We start from the raw sequence: 19404 nt of genomic DNA on the forward strand, positions 1-19404 counted from the left end.
AATGTGTGCTATTTATGTTGTAAATAAATACAGAATAAATTATGTTTAACTTTTTATTGTGTTCTCTTATTTCCTTTTTCTAATACTCACAAGATCACAATTACATTGACATACACAATAATAATTTTACTTCATGATCATACATTTTCTATACAACATAAGCCAAACAAGATTAATTTTAAATACACAAGGGTTCATGTATATTTTAAGAAACAACAATTTTAGCATAAATATGTTTTTAAACTAAATTTGATATAATGAAGATTGTTTTTATAACATCAAAGTATAATTCTATTGGTGGTGGATTGTACTAACCCTATTTATAGAAATTCTGAAAAAATAAAACCTTTAAATGAAATCTGGGTATTTCCAAATTTTTATACAGCTCTGAAATTTGTATAAATCAAAATCTGGGTAAATCTGAATTTTGGACCAATCTGAAATTTGTATAAATCAAAATCTGGGCAAATCCAAAATTTGTATAAATCAAAATCTGGGCAAATCTGAATTTTGGACTAATCCAAAATTTGTATAAATCAAAATCTGGGCAAATCCGAAATCTGTATAAATCAAACTCTGGGCAAATCCGAGTTCTTGGACAAATCTGAAATTCGGATAACTTTAAATCAGTACAACTCTGAATTTTGTATAAATCAAAATCCTGACAGATCCGAATTTTGATATTGTAATAACATAACACTTTCAGAGATGTGATGTGATTTTGATTTTTAATGTAGCTTTAACAATTTTTCAGTCATAATGCTACGATGTCTGCAATGTGGCAGTTTATAGTGGTGTCTAGCACTGGGGCATCATGCCGAAGACATGTAGCACGATGTCCCACCCAGTCACATTATCCTGACACCAGGCCGACCAGTCCTAACACTAACCTCTTAATGTTGAACGCCAAGCGAGGCAGCTGTTAGTACCATTTTTGTAAGTCTTTGGTATGACTTGGCCGGGGATCGAACCCACGACCTCCCGCATCCAAGGCGGATGCTCTAACCACTAGGCCACCGAAGCGGTCTTTTAGAGATGGTTTTTACCTGAATAAAAGTAGTCATGACTGATAAAAATTTGGATTTAGAATTTTGGTCCGAAAGGAGACAGACGGTTGTGACTTCGATGCTGTCAGTCTCTCGTCTGCAAGGACGGAGGCCTTATTTATACTCTCTATACCCTTGGAGAACCTTGGATGTTTACACAAACATAAACAATGGGGACACTCGAGGTTCTCCGATACGGGTTAAAAACGAGAACACTACCACCTCACGCTCAGCAAACTAAAGTACTGCGAACAATGGCACCATTACAAACCTAGCGGAACATGTTCTGGGAGGCAATACTTGATTAAAATACAACGTAACCATGTAAGGCAAAATAAAATATTGTCATCTAATAATACATAATTATCTAACAGTTACTCGAAACATAGTGACGAGTCAAAATAATCATCACAATGGATGAAATGAGTGTCGGTCGGTCTCATTCAAAGCCGACATGTGCTTTCAACGAGGGACCGTCTCAAGGCAACGTAATCACTGGCAACACGGTACAGGTACGCAACATTTTAAATAATTGTACTAAACAATTAGATAAAATAAAATTGTGAGACTGGCATAGCAATATGTAGGGCTTGATGTTACTAGTTTAATATATAGGGCTTGATGTTACTAGTTCAATATGTAGGGCTTGATGTTACTAGTTCAATATGCAGGACCTGACACTACTAGTTCAATATGTAGTGCTTGATGTTACTAGTTTAATATGTAGGGCTTGATATTACTAGTTTAATATGTAGGACCTGATGTTACTAGTTCAATATGTAGGGCTTGATGTTGCCAGTTTAATATGTAGGGCTTGATGTTACTAGTTTAATATGCAGGACCTGATGTTACTAGTTTAATATACAGGGCTTGATGTTACTAGTTTAACATGTAGGGCTTGATGTTACTAGTTCAATATGTAGGGCTTGATGTTACTAGTTCAATATGCAGTACCTGATGTTACTAGTTTAACATGTAGGGCTTGATGTTACTAGTTTAATATGTAGGGCTTGATGTTACCAGTTTAATATGTAGGGCTTGATGTTACTAGTTTAATATGCAGGACCTGATGTTACTAGTTTAATATACAGGGCTTGATGTTACTAGTTTAACATGTAGGGCTTGATGTTACTAGTTCAATATGTAGGGCTTGATGTTACTAGTTCAATATGCAGTACCTGATGTTGCTAGTTTAATATGTAGGGCATGAAGTTACTACTTTAATATGTATGGCTTTAAGTTACTAGTTTAATATGCAGAGCTTGATATTACTAGTTTAATGTGTAGGACCTGATGTTACTAATAAATTCAATAGGAAGGAATTGATGTTACTAGTTTAATATGTAGGGCTTGATGTTACTAGTTTAATATGTAGGGCTTGATGTTACCAGTTTAATATGTAGGGTTTGATGTTACTAGTTTAATATGCAGGACCTGATGTTACTAGTTTAATATACAGGGCTTGATGTTACTAGTTTAACATGTAGGGCTTGATGTTACTAGTTCAATATGTAGGGCTTGATGTTACTAGTTCAATATGCAGTACCTGATGTTACTAGTTTAACATGTAGGGCTTGATGTTACTAGTTTAATATGTAGGGCTTGATGTTACCAGTTTAATATGTTGGGCTTGATGTTACTAGTTTAATATGCAGGACCTGATGTTACTAGTTTAATATACAGGGCTTGATGTTACTAGTTTAACATGTAGGGCTTGATGTTACTAGTTCAATATGTAGGGCTTGATGTTACTAGTTCAATATGCAGTACCTGATGTTGCTAGTTTAATATGTAGGGCCTGAAGTTACTACTTTAATATGTATGGCTTTAAGTTACTAGTTTAATATGCAGAGCTTGATATTACTAGTTTAATGTGTAGGACCTGATGTTACTAATAAATTCAATACAAAGGAATTGATGTTACTAGTTTAATATGTAGGGCTTGATGTTACTAGTTCAATATGCAGGACCTGATGTTACTAGTTCAATATGTAGTGCCTGATGTTACTAGTTTAACATGTAGTGCTTGATATTACTAGTTTAATATATAGGGTTTGATGTTACTAGTTTAATATGTAGGGCTTGATGTTACTAGTTCAATATGCAGGACCTGATGTTACTAGTTTAATATGAAGGGCTTGATGTTATTAGTTTAATATATAGGGCTTGATGTTACCATTTTAATATGTATGGCTTTAGGTTATTAGTTTAATATGCAGGGCTTGATGTTGCTAGTTTAATATATAGGGCTTGATGTTAATAGTTTAATAAGTAGGGCTTGACATTACTAGTTTAATAAATAGGCCTTGAAGTTACTATTTTAATATGTAGGGCTTAATGTTATTAGTTTAATATACTGGGCTTGATGTTAAAAGTTTAATATATAGGGCTTGATGTTACTAGTTTAATATATAGGGCTTGATGTTAATAGTTTAATAAGTAGGGCTTGACATTACTAGTTTAATAAATAGGCCTTGAAGTTACTATTTTAATATGTAGGGCTTAATGTTATTAGTTTAATATACTGGGCTTGATGTTAAAAGTTTAACATGTAGGGCTTGATGTTGCTAGTTTAATATATAGGGCTTGATGCTACTAGTTTAATATATAGGGCTTGATGCTACTAGTTCAATATGTAGGGCTTGATGTTACTAGTTTAATATGTAGGGCTTGATATTACTAGTTTAATATATAGGACTTGATTTTACTAGTTTAATATATAGGACTTGATTTTACTAGTTTAATATACAGGATTTGATGTTGCTAGTTTAATAAGTAGGGCTTGATGTTACTAGTTCAGTATGCAAGACCTGATGTTAATAGTTCAATATGTAGGGCTTAATGTTACTAGTTTAATATGTAGGGCTTGAAGTTACTATTTTAATATGTATGGCTTTATGTTACTAGTTTAATAAGTAGGGCTAGATGTAACTAGATTAATATGCAGGGCTTGATGTTGCTAGTTTAATAAGTAGGGCTTGATGTTACTAGTTTAATATGTAGGGCTTGATGTTACTAGTTTAATATGTAGGACTTGTTGTTACTAGTTTCAAATGTAGGGCTTGAGGTTGCTAGTTTAATATGTAGGGCTTGATGTTACTAGTTTAATATGCAGGACCTGATGTTACTAATGAATTCAATATGAAGGACTTGATGTTACTAGTTTAATATGTAGTGCTTGATGTTACTAGTTTAATAAGCAGGGCTTAATGTTACTAATTCAATATGTAGGACCTGATATTACTAGTTTAATATGTAGAGCTTGATGTTACTAGTTTAATATGCAAGGTTTCATGTTACTAATTCAATATCAAGGACCTGATGTTATTAGTTTAATATATAGGGCTAAATGTTACGAGTTTAACATGTAGAGCTTAATGTTACTAGTTTAATATGTAGAGCTTGACGTAACTAGTTTAATATGTAGGGCTTTATGTTATTAGTTTAATATGTAGGGCTTAATGTTACTAGTTCAATATGCAGGACCTGATGTTAATAGTTTAATATGTAAGGCTTGATGTTACTAGTTTAATATGCAGGGCTTGATGTTACTAGTTCAATATGCAGGACCTGATGTTAATAGTTTAATATGTAGGGCTTGATGTTACTAGTTCAATATGCAGGACCTGATGTTACTAGTTTAATATATAGGGCTTAATGTTACTAGTTCAATATGCAGGACCTGATGTTAATAGTTTAATATGTAAGGCTTGATGTTACTAGTTTAATATGCAGGGCTTGATGTTACTAGTTCAATATGCAGGATCTGATGTTAATAGTTTAATATGTAAGGCTTGATGTTACTAGTTTAATATGTAGGGCTTGATGTTACTAGTTCAATATGCAGGACCTGATGTTACTAGTTTAATATATAGGGCTTGATGTTACTAGTTCAATATGCAGGACCTGATGTTACTAGTTTAATATGTAGGGCTTTATGTTACTAGTTTAATATGCAGGGCTTGATGTTACTAGTTTAATAAGTAGGGCTTCAAGTTACTATTTTAATATGTAGGGATTAATGTTACTAGTTTAATATGCAGGGCTTGATGTCACTAGTTTAATATGTAGGGCCTAATGTTACTAGTTTAAAGTGTAGGGCTTGATGTTACTAGTTTAATATGCAGGACCTGATGTTACTAATGAATTCAATATGAAGGACTTGATGTTACTAGTTTAATATGTAGTGCTTGATGATACTAGTTTAATATGTAGGGCTTAATGTTACCAGTTTAATATGTAGGGCTTGATGTTACTAGTTTAAAATGCAAGGTTTCATGTTACTAATTCAATATCAAGGACTTGATGTTATTAGTTTAATATATAGGGCTAAATGTTACGAGTTTAACATGTAGGGCTTATTGTTACTAGTTTAATATGTAGGGCTTGAAGTTACTAGTTTAATATGAAGGGTTTGATGTTACTAGTTGAATATGCAAGACCTGATGTTAATAGTTTAATATGTAGGGCTTGATGTTACTAGTTTAATATATAGGGCTTGATGTTACTAGTTTAATATGTAGGGCTTGATGTTACCAGTTTAATATGTAGGGCTTGATGTTACTAGTTTAATATGCAGGACCTGATGTTACTAGCTCAATAGGCAGGACCCGATGTTACTAGTTTAATATGTAGGGCTTGATGTTACTAGTTCAATATGCAGGACCTGATGTTAATAGTTTAATAAGTAAGGTTTAATGTTATTAGTTTAATATGTAGGGCTTGATGTTACTAGTTCAATATGCAGGACCTGATGTTACTAGTTTAATATGTAGGGCTTGATGTTACTAGTTCAATATGCAGGACTTGATGTTACTAGTTTAATATGTAGGGCTTTAAGTTACTATTTTAATACATATGGCTTTATGTTACTAGTTTAATATGCAAGGCTTGATGTTACTAGTTTAATAAGTAGGGCTTCAAGTTACTATTTTAATATGTAGGGCTTAATGTTACTAGTTTAATAAGCAGGGCTTGATGTTACTAGTTTAATATGTAGGGCTTGATGTTACTAGTTTAATATGTAGGGCTTGATGTTACTAGTTGAATATGTAGGGCTTGATGTTACTAGTTTAATATGTATGGCTTGATGTTACTAGTTTGATATGTAGGGCTTGATGTTACTAGTTCAATATGCAGGACCTGATGTTACTAGTTTAATATGTATGGCTTGATGTTACTAGTTCAATATGTAGGGCTTGATGTTACTAGTTTAATATGTAGGGCATGATGTTACTAGTTTAATATATAGGGCTTTATGTTACTAGTTTAATAAGTAGGGCTTTATGTTACTAGTTTAATGTGTAGAGCTTGATGTTACTAGTTCAATATGCAGGACCTGATGTTACTAGTTTAATATGTAGGGCTTGACGTCGCTAGTTCAATATGTAGGGCTTGATGTTACTAGTTCAACATGCAGGACCTGATGTTGCTAGTAGGGCTTGATGTTACTAGTTCAATATGCAGTACCTGATGTTACTAGTTTAATATGTAGGGCTTTATATTACTAGTTTAACATGTAGGGCTTGATGTTACTAGTTTAATATGTAGGGCTTAAAGTTACAATTTTAATTTGTAGGGCTTGATGTTGATAGTTTAATATGTAGGGCTTGATATTACTGGTTTAACATGCAGGGCTTGATATTACTAGTTTAATGTGTAAGGCTTTGTTGTTACTAATTCAATATGAAGGACTTGATGTTACTAGTTTAATATTTAGGGTTTGATATTACTAGTTTGATAGGTAGACATGATAGTATTAGTTTCATGTGTAACTATTGCTGTTTATCTTGAGACAGGAAACACCTTGTTTTCCTGATGCAAAACTTTGAAACTAAAAAGATTCACTCAGAAAATATGCCCAAAAATGTTGAACAAGAGTTCCTCATTAGAATGACGCTTTACTCTCTCTGTGTGTGTGTGTGTGAGGTTTGGATTTTTATCATAGCTTTAACAATTTTTAACCTATATCACTACAATGTCTGCAGTGTGACAGACATGTAGCATGATGTCCCACCCAGTCACATTATCCTGACACCAGGACAACCATTCTTAATACTAACCTCTTAATGCTGAGTGCCAAGCAAAGCAGCTGTTAGTACCATTTTTATAAGTCTTTGGTATGACTCGGCTGGGGATCAAACCTACGACCTCCCACATCCAAGGCAGATGCTCTAACCTCTAGGCTACTGGAGCAGTCTGGTGCTTTACTCTCTGAAAAGAATTTCCAACAATTCAAGACAAGACCATTTCTTCTTTTTAATTGCTGAGTGTGTAAACCATCTCTGATATTCTTCAGTGATAACATTTTCAAATTAGCTACTGTGGTAGCCATAGTGGAAGTAAGATCGGCACCAATCATTTAAGACAATCTAGATACCATTTAAAAGATTGTGGTGAAAACTCCATGTTGATATGACCATCCATTCAGGAGATACAGAGACAAGATTTTCAATCATCCATCATGGCATGATCAGATCAGAAAATCATTGCAACCTGGTCCATGGCATGATCAGATCAGATCTGATTTCAGATCAGATATGCACTATTTTTGTTCAGGAGCAACCTGTTGTTTATTACATTTTATATTATAAATTTTGTAATAGACTTCTAATTATAACTAAGATTTTATTTTGTAAGCATTAGGAGCCTTCTACAATGTTATTTTCCATTAGGTAATAGTTTTGTTTAGACACTGCTAATAGTGACTGGAGTCAAGTAAAGGATTAAATCATCTTTTTCTAGAAATTATTCACTGATGCTGTAAGATCTTGTACTATTGCTGTGACCAGTAATTTATTTATTCAAATTATTTAATTCAAGTGATTCTTCTCTGAAAATACAAAGTGCTCTTCAAAAATAACATCTTGGATTAACAGTGAAATTCGAATAAGAATATATTCTTGGATTGTATTACTGTGATCCAACAAAAGACCTGGCACATCATCATGATTTGGGTCACTGTAGGCGCATCAACACTTCCAGTGTTGGATTATTTATTTTAAAATACCACTAAAGTTTGTTCAGAACTTTAATCATTAGGACATGAGTTCAAAATTCTAGGATTATTTGGGATTCATTTTGCAACACAGTGAGATCTTTTTACATTTTTCACTTTGTATTCTAGGGAAATAAATTATTTGTTCAATTTTGCAAAACTTGTTGGTTTTTCGCTATTTTCTTTTGCTTAATTTAAGACCACAGAGCTGTAGTATTAGTAGGATGCTTTTGGAACAGGTAGCAATGATTTTCTGTCAAAATTACTTCAGTGCTGATGAATGCAAGTATGTTAGGCATGTAGGATGCTTTTCTACAAAATAATAATAGCTTAAACTCCTGTACCAACCTTTCATCCTGTGATCAAACACTGGAGTAGAATATGGTGGGGGATGTTCAGTATAAACAGGTGGAGGCTGGCCCACTGTACATCCTTGGTTACCATGGAAACTAGCATTGAATTCAGGGACACTTGGAAATGGAGGTGCTACCAAAAAAATTAATAGGAAATGAAAACATGAGATTCAAGTTGGTCTGACATTACTCACCTATGCAGTTGATACATGTCAGCTTGTCAATACCAAATTCACACATCTAATAAAACTAAAGAGGGACTGAAAAACTTGAAACACATAGTTGCTACACTGTCTTTTATTGCTAGTGTAATGTATCTTCTTTCTTATGTTTCAAATATGCTGTGTGGTATTGCTGTGTTAACAAGATGTCTTATATTTCAGAATGACTAATTAAAGTGTCTGCAAACAATAAATTCTGTTTTGCTGGGCTTTGCTCAATTTTGCAGATGGCTCATACTTCACTGAATCAGAGCTGCATTTTGATATTTTACTTTTACTTGTATTGTTTTCTGAATACCAATGTTCTTACAGATGGAGTGAAATCTGATTCTAATACAAATGGTGTTTAATAACCTTTGCTTTTCAACATGCATCTCTGAGATCTGCCTATAGCTTCAAATGAATTGGGTGGGTTGTTCCACTTTGCCTGTGCAAATCAGCCAAATGGGCTGTTCACATCAGTTTTGAAGGGAATTAACACAGCTTCACCCAGGCTGTTTTCAGCTAATTAAGTAATATGTGAAATGCTTATGTGTGACCAACTTACCTTTTAATAGCCCTATGATAAGCAGCTGTATAACCTGCCTCAAGGATAGTTTTACATGGGTTAAAAAGCAGGACTGCTAACTGTTGGTACAGACTACAAGCACAGGACAGATATAGTGGTGGTCAAAACATTTCTCTCTCTGCTTATTTTTTAAGATTTTCTTTTTAAGATCATTGAAAATCATATTTATCTAAACACGACTATGGCATGTGAGTAAACCAGTTTTTCACGTTTGATGTTTCAATTTTATCACAGGTATAGCTCATGATAATACAAGCTTACATAGCAATCCTAGTCAAAATCAGATGAGAAATATGTCCTCTAGAATGTTCACAAACTCAGTCAATTAAATGCAAGATCACCTGAGTATTATGCCTTAATGTGACTCACAAATGAATATACCCAAAATATTGATGAAAAAAGCTTGTACACCAAATAGATCACCTCATCAATATGCATGGGTGATGCTCATAATCCAAGATTTTAAAGACCAAATCTTAACAGAAATAGGACCTTTTAAGTTTTCATCAACTCAAGCTTATGTTACATGTCTATGCTCTTAAAATAAGTAACAGAAAAGAGTGAAAGACAACAAGTTTTGTAAATTTAACAAATCATTTATTTCCCTAGAATACAAAGTGAAACTGAGATAAATGAACTTACAGTATTGTGAATCAAATCCCAAAATAATTCACGAATTAAAGACACAAGTCGAAATAATATAAAATCCTGAATAAAATTCAGTACAATTCCAGAATAAATCCAAAAACTGAAGGTGATGACATCTATTATAGCTATTAAAGTGTTGACATGTCAACAGTCTTTTGTTGAATCACAGAAATATAATTTCAGTTTTTGAATTCAGTATAAATTCCAGTGAATGTCTTTATCCAAGAATTTTATCAGACCACTTTTGTATTTCCAGAGAAAATAATCACTTGAATTCAATAATTTGAAGAAAAGAAAATTCAGCTCAAAGTGGTCACAACATAATACAACTTGAAGGTGCTAGATGTTAAAGTACAAATGACCAAATCCTCACAATCACAAAATATACAGTTCTCTACCTGACCTTGGGTCACAATTAGCATTTTCTATTAAAAAATATTACCTAATGCAAAATAACCTTCCAGAATGATCTAATGAGCCTCGTTTACTTACAACACAATAACCTGTAAAATTAACTTAGGAATCTCCAAAACCCTGACCTAAATAAACATGTTTACTTCTTCTAGTTTACCTGAATAAAACTCCTGTATTAAGTTCATACACATACAGAATAATGAAGCTATTATTAGTTGCTTACATAAAATGAAATAAATTTTTTTAAAAGTCAATTAGGTCAAGCAGAAAATAAGTCAATTTTGGACAAGGTCAAGTCCAGCATACAATGATACATTATAATAGCATGTAATGAAACTAACAAATAAACAATTAAACTGAATAAACAAAACACCTATCTGATGCAAGATCTCTAACTGACGGGCATAGATGCTGCACATATCTCGATTACATAAGCTGTCATACTAAATCTTGTCAAAATCTGATCAGATTATGTGGCCTCTAGAGTGTTCACAATCTCAGCCAATCTGATGCAAGATCACCTCATACCGAGATCTTGCTCATGTTCAAACTTCTCTCAGATTCTGAGGGTATCAAGCTACTGAATATTTCAAATTTGATCAAAATGGAATCAAAACATGTTATCCAGTAAGCAAAGAAGCAAATGTTGGTGGACAGACAATAAACACTAATGTGGTAAAAAGCATACATTGATGGACAGACAACAAACACTAGTGTGGTAAAAAGCATATACTGATGGACAGACAACAAACACTAGTGTGGTAAAAAGCATATACTGATGGACAGACAACAAACACTAGTGTGGTAAAAAGCATATGTTGATGGACAGACAATGGACATACTGCCTTAAGCTCACGAGACCCTTATAAACAGGAGAGCAAAAGAGGATAAACAGACAATAAAAATTGACAAAGAACAAAAACTTATGAGTATATCATACAATACAAAGTTTAAGTTCACTGATGCATCAAGGGGCATCAGCTTTTTGACCCTCCCTTCTTATTATTTTTAAAATATTGATTCAAATACTGAAAGTGATTGTATCCTTTATTTCAATGCAAGTTAAATCTATCATCCTTCAAACCCCAAAGCCCCCTCCATGACAATGTGCATCTACAGAATAGAGCAAACAACCAAGCCTGGCACTTCTAATTTAAATTACCAGTAATGACCTGAACTATAAGTACTGACACTAAGAGTGTTCTTGTTTATTTAAAAATCCTGTTATCTTTATTAAAATTAAATTTTCTTCTAATTTCTCTACTTTAATGATATGAATACAATTTTTGTTTTAAAAAGAATGGTGTTGCCCTGTATGACAAACTAAATAATTTATTCATTTTACTCTAAAAGCTACCACAGTTCTGTCCATTAATATTTACAAAATTGTCTTTACTAAATCCTGACAAGTGTGTGACATTTTACAGACTTATTTTTGTACTATCCAGTTTTTCCTTGCTACAACAAGTTATCAAACTTGTGTTATCCACACAGTAAATATCTGCTTGCTTGACAGCTACTTCTAATGTGATCATAACATACATTTTGCTGCTAAAATACGAACATAGGTATCTCATTAATTAACATTAACTGATTCACTTCCAAAGCAATACTGCATGTAGAAGTTAATGCCCAAGGGCATGAATGGCTAGATACAGGTAGACAAAGTGATTAAAACAACAACTTAAGGTTTTGCTGCCTTTCTGAAAATAGGAAAAAGGCACTTTTCCCAATGAATATCAGAGGGCAACGGATTATGAGATTTGATCAGCTCTGCAGACCCTGACCTTTGACCTGGGGACTTAGCGAAAGTAAAAGGTGCAGACATGTATAAAGTTTCATCAAAGTATCTGGGGATTACAAGTGACAGCCCAAAAGAAAAGTCAATAACTTTATCCTTTTTCATGACCCTGACCTTGAGACGGGGGACTATGCAAGAAAATGTCATTTCAAAATATATAAAAGGATAAAGTTTCCTTCAAATATCTTAATTAGTATAAAAAAGTTATGCCCAAATAAGGAAAGAGGTCACTGACTTACATTTTCCCTTGCCATGACCTTGGCCTTGTTGTGAAGGTTGTTGATGGTTTTGGCTAATCACACTATAACTGGTTATAATTTCATTAAAGTATGTTTAGAGGTTCAAAAGGAATGCTCCAAGCAAGGATTTAAGTTACATTTTCACTAGTTTTGACCTAGACCTTGGGTTGAAGCTGGATATGGTATGTGACACAGTAAAATCAAAATATATGACTGGTTACAATTTCATTAATATAACTTCAAAAGGCAAGGATATCAATCTGAGTTACTTTCTTACTTACTGTAGCCTTGACCTTAAAGTGGTGGTCTGGCTATTGCATGTGACCAGTATAAATAATATATATTCTTGGTTACATAGTAACTAAAATATCTTCTGTGCTTCAAAAGACATACTCCAAACAAGGATATAAATCTGGGTCAATTTTCCCATACTGTGACATCAGGCAGGGATTTGGTATAAATTTCACTAAAATATCTTAAGACATGGACACAATTCACAAAATTCAATTTACAATAATGTAGTATCTGTAAATAATGTAGTACCTACATAAATAAGTGCCAAATAATGTTGTATCTATATAAATGAGTGCCAAATAATGTAGTATCTATATAAATAAGTGCCAAATAATGTAGTATCTGTAAATAATGTAGTATCTATATAAATAAGTGCCAAATAATGTAGTATCTGTAAATAATGTATCTGTAAATAATGTAGTATCTATATAAATAAGTGCCAAATAATGTAGTATCTATATAAATAAGTGCCAAATAATGTAGTATCTGTAAATAATGTAGTATCTATATAAATAAGTGCCAAATAATGTAGTATCTGTAAATAATGTATCTGTAAATAATGTAGTATCTATATAAATAAGTGCCAAATAATGTAGTATCTGTAAATAATGTATCTGTAAATAATGTAGTATCTATATAAATAAGTGCCGATTGCATTAACATTAGACTGCAGCCATGCCTAATTTGAAGGTCTGAAAATAATGCAACTTGAAGAGAACCCACCTGTATAAAGGTGGGTTAACATGAGGTTTCTTGGTTAATCTATGAAGATGAGATTACACAGAAAAAATATGACTTTATTTAATTCACCTGAGGGTTCTACAGATTGGTTAGAGGTGAATGCTTGCACTTTGGACTCCTCACTTGAATCAGGTTTGGGGGTTTGTCTGTACTTCCGGCCTTGATGTCTGGCTCTCTTCTTGCAGCAGCAATAAATGAGCAGGCCAGCAATGATCACAACCAATATTATCACCCCAATTATGATGGCTACAATAACACCAACCGACATCATGAAAGTATCTATGCCATCTGCAAAGACATCACCTGGAACAATCATCAAAAATCCATTTAGAAAACTATATTCAAAATAATTTTCAAGGAAACTTTTTGTCCTTTAGGAATGTACATTCTAATGCAAATTGCATACCTCATTACTGAAAACACTGATGTGTAACTGTAATAAAAAAAACAAGAGTCCCTAGATGGGGCTGATGCTCTGATCATTTTAAGACCTTCATGCAAGTAATTTAGGAGATACAGCAAAAAGATAAAAACTGCTAATGACAAAAAAAAGAAACTCATTTGACCAACATGAAAAATTATAACCAAAACTGGTAAATGAAATCTTGATACAATGCTCATCTTGTCATTGCACACAAATTTGTAACAAACATAAGGAAATTTGCAAATTTTAGTAAGAAACTATATATCTGTAGACTTTGTAAACAAAATTATTTTCTCAGTATATAACAATATACAATGAAATATCAATCAATGAAAATGTTGGGAAATGGCAACACTGTAACAACAAAAATATCATTTAAAGTCTTATCAAGTGGAGTTTGTTTTATTTTTTTAAATTCAGTTTCAGTGAAATGATTATAAATGTGATATGTGTGTTTCTATTCAAATGTTTAAACAGTCAATAAAAACTGTCATGGTATAGCGCCCACGAGCTTTAACATGTGATCCAAATTAACTAGGCAGCTAAGCCAGCTTTATTCTGACAACTGCTTTATTCATTCTATATTTACTTTTATGCCTCCGTACATATCAGGTAAATCCAGGCACAATCTAGTTGTTGCAATTGTCAAACTTTGCTGATTGCAATTCAGTTCTGTGGAGAGCAATGGTACCTAGGAATGCTAAAATTGACTCAACTAGTTGTGCAATTTCTTGATTATAAATATGTAAATTCACATGTCTAAACAATCAAGTTACATGGCAGGGTTATCATTCCTCTTCAACCATGTGAAACGGCAAGGATACCATCATTCTTCAATGACACTGCTACCAATGCTCTTCAACCAAATAAAATGACAAGGCTACCATTGCTCTTTAACCAAGTGAAACTGCAGGGATATCAAAACTCTTCCATGAAGTAAAATGGCAGGGATATCAACACTCTCCCATGAAGTGAAATGGCAGGGATATCAACACTCTTCAATGAATGAAATGGCAGGGATATCAACACTCTCCCATGAAGTGAAATGGCAGGGATATCAACACTCTTCAATGAATTGAAACAGCAAAGCTACAACTGCTCTTCTATCAACTGAAATGGCAGGGCTACCACTGCTCTTTAATGAAGTGAAGTGGCAGGGCTAACACTTGTCTTCAACTAAGTGAAATGCTGGGCTACCATCGCTCTTCACTAAAGTGAAGTGGCAGGGCTACTAGTGGTCTTCAACTAAGTGAAATGCTGGGCTACCATCGCTCTTCACTGAAGTGAAGTGGCAGGTCTACCATCACTGAAGCAAAATGGCATGGTTACCACTGCTCTTCAACCTAATAAAATGATAGGGCTACCATCTCTCCTCAACTAAGTGAAATGGCAGGGATACCATCACTCTTCAACCAAGTGAAATGGCAGTCCACAACAGTGATAATGTACACGAGTCAAAGCAGTAATTTCTACCTTTCTTGTAAACAAAACATGCATGATTCATGAAAATTTGCATCCAATCTTTACTGTTTGTGTGATAGTGCCCACATAAATTTAAATATGCTACGCAAATCTTTCAACTGAAGTGGGGATTTCACAATCATGTGTTCTAGATATATCCCTCTTGCAACTAAACATTCGAAACTAATCTGAAGCGTCTATTAAATTGCACAAATTGGTCATTCCAATTTCTTTTTTTTTGTTGTCTTTTGTTCAAGTAATCACAGTGCAAATGCGAGATGCTGTTTTATTTTTATCAGCAGACAATACAGGGTTATATTCGGTCAATTCCTGTGCTATCAACAAGAATTTTATGGTGACATTTAAAATTGCTATCTTGCAGAATTAATATTTGATGGGTTTTACTCCAGCATTTTGTAACTCTAGCCAGCAATTTTTAGCTTGTTAGTGTCAGCAATGGATGAATACACATGTTCTTACCTCAAAAGGGAAGGAATATTTCAACTTTATTGATACACGAATTGTGAGTACCTTATGTCAACTTTACTAATATGTAAATTGTGAATACATTATGATACCTTTAACTGTATGTGAATTGTGTCAACTTTATTGACACATAAATTCTGAGTACTGTATGTGAACTTTACTGACATGTGAGTTTTGAGTACTGTATGTGAACTTTACTGATATGTGAGTTGTGAGTACTGTATGTCAACTTTACTGATATGTGAGTTGTGAGTACTGTATGTCAACTTTACTGATATGTGAGTTGTGAGTACTGTATGTCAACTTGATTTATATTAAATGACTTCTTCATATTTAATATATAAATATTAAAATCCATTAAATTAATACATTTTAAGACAAAAATGGACATTGTAATTCTCATGTCTCAACAAAGTTTCAAGCACCTCGGCCCCCTTCATTCCAACTGTTATCCAATTGTTAACCAAATTTTAAGTCTACTTGCAATCTAATACCCTGGCACACTAACAGCTGAACAGTGGTCATGAGTCTGGCACACTAACAGATAAACAGTGATCATGAGTCTGGCACACTAACAGATAAACTGTGATAATGAGTCTGGCACACTAACAGATAAACAGTGATGATGAGTCTGGCACGCTAACAGATAAACTGTGATAATGAGTCTGGCACACTAACAGATAGACAGTGATCATGAGTCTGGCACACTAACAGATAAACAGTGATGATGAGTCTGGCACACTAACAGATAAACAGTGATGATGAGTCTGGCACACTAACAGATAAACAGTGATGATGAGTCTGGCACACTAACAGAAAAAACAGTGATCATGAGTCTGGCACACTAACAGATAAACAGTGATGATGAGTCTGGCACACTAACAGATAAACAGTGATAATGAGTCTGGCACACAAACAGATTGACAATGATCAAGAGTCTGGCACACTAACAGATAAACTGTGATAATGAATCTGGCACACTAACAGATAAACAGTGATGATGAGTCTGGCACACTAACAGATAGACAGTGATCATGAGTCTGGCACACTAACAGATAAACAGTGATGATGAGTCTGGCACGCTAACAGATAAACTGTGATAATGAGTCTGGCACACTAACAGATAGACAGTGATCATGAGTCTGGCACACTAACAGATAAACAGTGATGATGAGTCTAGCACACTAACAGATAAACAGTGATAATGAGTCTGGCACACAAACAGATTGACAATGATCAAGAGTCTGGCACACTAACAGATAAACTGTGATAATGAATCTGGCACACTAACAGATAAACAGTGATGATGAGTCTGGCACACTAACAGATAGACAGTGATCATGAGTCTGGCACACTAACAGATAAACAGTGATCATGAGTCTGGCACACTAACAGATAAACTGTGATAATGAGTCTGGCACACTAACAGATAAATTGTGATAATGAGTCTGGCACACTAACAGATAAACAGTGATGATGAGTCTGGCACACTAACAGATAAACAGTGATAATGAGTCTGGCACACAAACAGATTGACAATGATCATGAGTCTGGCACACTAACAGATAAACAGTGATCATGAGTCTGGCACACTAACAGATAAACTGTGATAATGAGTCTGGCACACTAACAGATAAACAGTGATCATGAGTCTGGCACACTAACAGATAAACAGTGATCATGAGTCTGGCACACTAACAGATAGACAGTGATAATGAGTCTGGCACACTAACAGATAAACTGTGATAATGAGTCTGGCACACTAACAGATAAACTGTGATAATGAGTCTGGCACACTAACAGATAAACAGTGATGATGAGTCTGGCACACTAACAGATAAACAGTGATCACATGTCTGGCACACTAACAGATAAACAGTGATGATGAGTCTGGCACACTAACAGATAAACAGTGATCACACGTCTGGCACACTAACAGATAGACAGTGATCATGAGTCTGGCACACTAACAGATAAACAGTGATCATGAGTCTGGCACACTAACAGATAAACTGTGATAATGAGTCTGGTACACTAACAGATAAATTGTGATAATGAGTCTGGCACACTAACAGATAAACAGTGATGATGAGTCTGGCACACTAACAGATAGACAGTGATAATGAGTCTGGCACACTAACAGATAAACTGTGATAATGAGTCTGGCACACTAACAGATAAACTGTGATAATGAGTCTGGCACACTAACAGATAAACAGTGATGATGAGTCTGGCACACTAACAGATAAACAGTGATGATGAGTCTGGCACACTAACAGATAGTGATAATGAGTCTGGCACACTAACAGATAGACAGTGATCATGAGTCTGGCACACTAACAGATAAACAGTGATGATGAGTCTGGCACACTAACAGATAAACAGTGATAATGAGTCTGGCACACAAACAGATTGACAGTGATCATGTCTGGCACACTAACAGATAAACAGTGATGATGAGTCTGGCACACTAACAGATAAACTGTGATAATGAGTCTGGCACACTAACAGATAAACAGTGATGATGAGTCTGGCACACTAACAGATAAACAGTGATGATGAGTCTGGCATACTAACAGATAGTGATAATGAGTCTGGCACACTAACAGATAAACTGTGATAATGAGTCTGGCACACTAACAGATAAACTGTGATAATGAGTCTGGCACACTAACAGATAAACAGTGATGATGAGTCTGGCACACTAACAGATAAACAGTGATCACATGTCTGGCACACTAACAGATAAACAGTGATGATGAGTCTGGCACACTAACAGATAAACAGTGATCACACGTCTGGCACACTAACAGATAGACAGTGATCATGAGTCTGGCACACTAACAGATAAACAGTGATGATGAGTCTGGCACACTAACAGATAAACTGTGATAATGAGTCTGGTACACTAACAGATAAATTGTGATAATGAGTCTGGCACACTAACAGATAAACAGTGATGATGAGTCTGGCACACTAACAGATAGACAGTGATAATGAGTCTGGCACACTAACAGATAAACTGTGATAATGAGTCTGGCACACTAACAGATAAACTGTGATAATGAGTCTGGCACACTAACAGATAAATAGTGATGATGAGTCTGGCACACTAACAGATAAACAGTGATGATGAGTCTGGAACACTAACAGATAGTGATAATGAGTCTGGCACACTAACAGATAGACAGTGATCATGAGTCTGGCACACTAACAGATACACAGTGATGATGAGTCTGGCACACTAACAGATAAACAGTGATAATGAGTCTGGCACACAAACAGATTGACAGTGATCATGTCTGGCACACTAACAGATAAACAGTGATGATGAGTCTGGCACACTAACAGATAAACTGTGATAATGAGTCTGGCACACTAACAGATAAACAGTGATGATGAGTCTGGCACACTAACAGATAAACAGTGATGATGAGTCTGGCATACTAACAGATAGTGATAATGAGTCTGGCACACTAACAGATAAACTGTGATAATGAGTCTTGCACACTAACAGATAAACTGTGATAATGAGTCTGGCACACTAACAGATAAACAGTGATGATGAGTCTGGCACACTAACAGATAAACTGTGATAATGAGTCTGGCACACTAACTGATAGACAGTGATGATGAGTCTGGCACACTAACAGATAAACTGTGATAATGAGTCTGGCACCCTAACAGATAAACTGTGATGATGAGTCTGGC

At 34.5% G+C, this 19404-nt stretch overlaps 1 protein-coding gene across 4 annotated transcripts in view; it reads right to left on the minus strand.

The window, feature by feature from the left end:
* The window catches only part of LOC149788486 (uncharacterized), a 73900-nt gene that overhangs the window by 11453 nt on the left and 43043 nt on the right, over nt 1-19404 (minus strand). For 2 of the 4 annotated variants that reach the window (XM_089974477.1, XM_089974479.1), the window contains exons 5-7: nt 13392-13625; nt 8392-8529; nt 7109-7259 (exon numbers count right to left, since the gene is read on the minus strand). In XM_089974477.1, coding sequence (XP_089830603.1) covers nt 7153-7259; nt 8392-8529; nt 13392-13625 — 479 coding nt within the window. In that variant the 3' untranslated portion in view covers nt 7109-7152. The remainder of the gene's footprint in view (nt 1-7108; nt 7260-8391; nt 8530-13391; nt 13626-19404) is intronic. The other 2 variants (XM_089974478.1, XM_089974480.1) reach the window with 2 other exon arrangements.

This window comes from Sinohyriopsis cumingii, chromosome 11 (genome assembly GCF_028554795.1).
Source record: "Sinohyriopsis cumingii isolate HCF-2022 chromosome 11, ASM2855479v2, whole genome shotgun sequence".
In the NCBI taxonomy this organism is placed as follows: domain Eukaryota; kingdom Metazoa; phylum Mollusca; class Bivalvia; order Unionida; family Unionidae; genus Sinohyriopsis; species Sinohyriopsis cumingii.